Raw genomic sequence first — 4,089 nt, 5'->3', positions numbered from 1 at the left:
TGGATCTCTAGTTCAGTCACTAGTCACTAGTTCAGTGGATCTCTAGTTCAGTCACTAGTTCAGTGGATCTCTAGTTCAGTGGATCTCTAGTTCAGTCACTAGTTCAGTGGATCTCTAGTTCAGTCACTAGTCACTAGTTCAGTGGATGTCTAGTTCAGTCACTAGTCACTAGTTCAGTGGATCTCTAGTTCAGTCACTAGTCACTAGTTCAGTGGATGTCTAGTTCAGTCACTAGTCACTAGTTCAGTGGATCTCTAGTTCAGTCACTAGTCACTAGTTCAGTGGATGTCTAGTTCAGTCACTAGTCACTAGTTCAGTGGATCTCTAGTTCAGTCACTTCTCTCTGCTCCAGAACAAACGATGAACTGTGGCTTTGGTTTCACTTTTGTTAAATGTTGAGTTTGTACGCTCAGAGATCAGAGAGACCACATCCTGAGGCGGTCCAGCTCACCTCTTCAGATCTCAGAGGTGAGGACACGATGAGGACACAATTAGGACACGTTGAGGACACAGTGAGGTCACAATGAGGACACAGTGAGGACACGATGAGGACACAGTGAGGATACGGTGAGGACACGATGAGGACACAGTGAAGACACGGTGAAGACACGGTGAGGACACGATGAGGACACAATGAGGACACAGTGAGGATACGGTGAGGACACAATGAGGACACGATAAGGAAACAGTGAGGACACAATGAGGACACAGTGAGGACACAATGAGGACACAGTTTATCAGAAGTCTGTCTCCATCATCTTCTGAGGAGATCACAGGGAGGAGAGGAGGACACCTGCTGATGAAAACACCACATTTATTCAAAATAAAAGCTTCTAAATAACCATATAATGGGGACTTTTATTGTGAAAATTTGAACAGAAAGTAAACGTGTTTACAGCAGCTCCTTTGACCAGGAAATATATATTCCATCACAAAAGTCTCATTGAAAAAGACAAGAAAATATCTGGTTCTGTGAAGGACAGAAGTCAACTACGACTCCCATGGTGCTTTGCAGCAAGAAACATCCAACCACAGAGCTAAAAAAAATGTAAAAAGTTCAAATCATTTACTTTTGAATTCTGGTCAGTTTTGAGTTCAGTTGATTCGACAAAGTCACAATAACTTCACGACTTCTTCAGCTGAGGCTCATGGGAGTTGTAGTATTTAGGGTCAAGAATGATGACGTAATAATTGAATGTACAGGATCCGTAGTTGACGATCATGCAGGAGATCGTGAAGAAGAAACCACTTCAGGAACCAGCAGGTGGTAAATGAATCCTCAGGTATCGCGTCATGTGACCAGTGGACACCAAATCAACGTCCCCCTCGATGTCTCACCGCAGCTTCCTGCTCCGGCAGCGCAGGAGGCTGCAGAAGGTCTTCCTGAAGGTGACGTTGCACAGGGCGTAGCAGCCGGGGTTGATGGCGCTGTTGACGTAGCAGAGCCAGTAGCCGGCGGTCCACAGGACGCCCGGCACGCACGCGTGACAGAAGGCCGCCACGACGGCCATGACGTTGTACGGCGTCCAGGTGAGGATGAAGGCCAGCAGGATGGCCAGGATGGTCTTGGTGACCCTCCTCTCTCTCGCCATCACTCGACGCCTCCGTCTCTCCTGAGACCTGAAGCTCGGACACGAGGAGAAGGCCGCCGACGCCGTCCTGTGGAGGTCGGCGTTGGACGAGGAGTCGGTGTCGATCTTGTTGTTGTAGTCCTCGTCCCCGGCGGAGGTCCGAGGGCGACGCCGCTGAGGCTCCGAGGCGTCGCCCGCACTTCCGGACACCTTCCGGTTCTTCCGGTTCTTCGGAGTGCCGGACTCCGATTGGTTCAGAGACACATCTGAGCCCGGGTCGCTGGTCACCAAGCTCCGTCGTTTCAAAAGGAAGTCTTTGACGGACGGACTGGACGCCCTGAGCGTTCCCTGATCCCATTGCAGCGCGCTCAGTCGGCCTCGGCTGGCCGCGGACAGCCGGCCGTAGAGGCCGACCATGATGACCGCCGGCAGGTAGAAGGAAGGAAGCGTCGTGCCCAAAGTGACGGCGGGGCTGGCGAGGAGCTGAGTGTGACACTCGCCGTCGGGCACGACGCGCTTCCCTCCGAGCGTCTGCCAGCAGAGGATGGCCGGCGCCCAGAGCACGAAGGACAGCAGCCAGGCGGCGCCGATCATCAGACCGGCCGTGCCGCCCGTCCGCCACGCCGGGTAGCTGAGCGGCCGCGTCATGCAGAAGTACCGGTCCAAGCTGATGATCAGCAGGTTCATGACGGAGGCGCCGCTCACCACGTAGTCCACCACCAGCCACATGTCGCAGGCGGCGGCCCCCAGGGGCCAGTGGCCCCACAGCAGGTAGAGCGAGTACAGGTTCATGGAGAGCAGGCCCACGATCAGGTCGGCCACCGCCAGGCTCAGCAGGAAGTAGTTGTTGACGGTGCGCAGGCGGCGGTTCACCTTGATGGACAGGATCACCAGAGCGTTGCCCACCACGGTGACGACGCTGAGGGAGGCGGTCAGCGCGGTGACGAGGACCAGCCGAGCCGTGCCGTAGGGACACGCCCCTCCGACCGGAGGCCGACAGGAGGCGTTGACGCAGGGGCGGAGCCAAAGGGAGGCGTTGAGGTCGGGTTCAGGTGCTCCTCCCATGTTCCCTGAAAACACACACGTCCAGTTGCATTATGGGTAAAATTAGGTACCAGATTTAGAATGAACATCTGCTAACCAGTGTAGCATCAAAGCACGTTGGAAGCTAACTAGCGGACGGCTGGCTACTTAGCTAGCTTGCTAATTCCACCATGTTGTGATGCTGGTTACAGAAAACGATCCGAACACATCTGTTGACGTTAATGTGCGATGTGTGTGGATGAAGCGTTCAATTGTTTTGTAACTTTACTCATTTAGCTGGTTAGTTAGCTAACTAGCTAGTTAGCTAGCGTTAGCTAGCTACATTGCGTTAATGTTCCACTGGCAAAAGAAGAGAGAGACTAGCAGCTCTGGAGATGGACACAGGGTTTGTTTCCTACTTTTAGATGTAATTTAAGATGCTTAAGAGTTTTTAAATATTACTAAACTAAATGAAGCTTTATAGTCAAAAACAAAGACACAAGAATCAATAAACTTCATATTGTTAAATTAAGATTAAATGATTCGATTGACATTGATGGACTTTGTACAGTTTGTGTTTCACTAATCTTTAGTTATTTATATTCATACAAATATATCAAGAGTTTATATGAAGCGTCAACAGTATTAAATATATACATGTATAAAGTGAGTTACAGCATGTTATGAACTAACTATATAAAATCATATTCATGATTCATAACAGTGTGCTGCTGAGTTGTGTTCAGGGACAGTAATAAAAAGCAGGACTGCTGGAGCCTCAAATCTGCTCATTGAACACAGAGAAACGTGACGTCTAATGAAATATGTTAAAACCAAAACTACAATATAAATATTAATTTATACATAAATCCAATCTGTGAATCTTTAAGTTTAATACATATTTAATGTATAAATCACATTATTTCAGCAGAGAAACAATGTTTCATAAAGTGATAAATTAATTATTAAAATAAACTTTTCTTTTTTAAACGTTTTATTATTATCATTATTATTATGAACATTAAAGAGAACGAATAACGTCTGATGACAAGAAGCTAGAAAACAGCAGAAAATGTTCAATTTAACTCACCAGAGATTCTGGACCAGCTGACCGTGGACCTGATCTTAGACCTGATCGTGGACCTGATCTTAGACCCGTTGTCTCCTCTCTCCTCAGCTCCGTTTCCTCCGTCAGTCAACAGCAGTTTATATTGTTTCCCTCTCATTAAGAGAGAGAGACAGAGAGACAGAGCCAGAGCGAGAGAAAGAGAGAGAGACTGTTAGAGAGAGCGAGAGGGCGAGAGAGTGAGAGAGAGCGCGAGAGGGCGAGAGTGAGAGAGAGCGCGAAAGCGAGAGAGAGAGAGAGAGCGAGAGAGAATGAGAGAGAGAGCGAGAGAGAATGAGAGAGAGAGAGAGAGAGAGCGAGAGAGTGAGAGAGGGTGAGTGAGAGAGCGAGAGAGCAAAAGGGTGAGTGAGAGAGCGAGAGTGAGAGAGA

The 4,089-nt window shown here is 48.8% G+C and overlaps 1 protein-coding gene across 1 annotated transcript; it reads right to left on the bottom strand.

The window, feature by feature from the left end:
- Positions 1 to 861: 861 nt before the first annotated feature.
- chrm4b (cholinergic receptor, muscarinic 4b) lies at positions 862 to 3,967 on the bottom strand. The gene is made up of 2 exons (XM_068723326.1): positions 3,685 to 3,967; positions 862 to 2,641 (listed from the first exon to the last, which is right to left on the bottom strand). Exons 1-2 carry the CDS (start codon positions 3,818 to 3,820, stop codon positions 1,335 to 1,337), a joined length of 1,443 nt encoding a protein of 480 aa, XP_068579427.1. The 5' UTR covers positions 3,821 to 3,967; the 3' UTR covers positions 862 to 1,334.
- Between the last annotated feature and the right edge of the window lie 122 nt (positions 3,968 to 4,089).

Source organism: Cebidichthys violaceus, unplaced genomic scaffold (assembly GCF_023349555.1).
Source record: "Cebidichthys violaceus isolate CVI_PGR_0920_01 unplaced genomic scaffold, fCebVio1.0.p SCAF_3, whole genome shotgun sequence".
NCBI lineage: Eukaryota > Metazoa > Chordata > Actinopteri > Perciformes > Stichaeidae > Cebidichthys > Cebidichthys violaceus.
The sequence above is the reverse complement of the archived record's forward strand: the minus strand, read 5'-3'. Positions and strand labels throughout refer to the sequence as shown.

Coding starts and splice junctions, on each gene's coding strand:
- chrm4b (XM_068723326.1), bottom strand. CDS start 3,820: ATGAGAGGGAAACAATATAAACTGCTGTTGACTGACGGAGGAAACGGA. Junction 2,642..3,684: donor CAGCTGGTCCAGAATCTCTG/GTGAGTTAAATT, acceptor GTGTGTTTTCAG/GGAACATGGGAGGAGCACCT.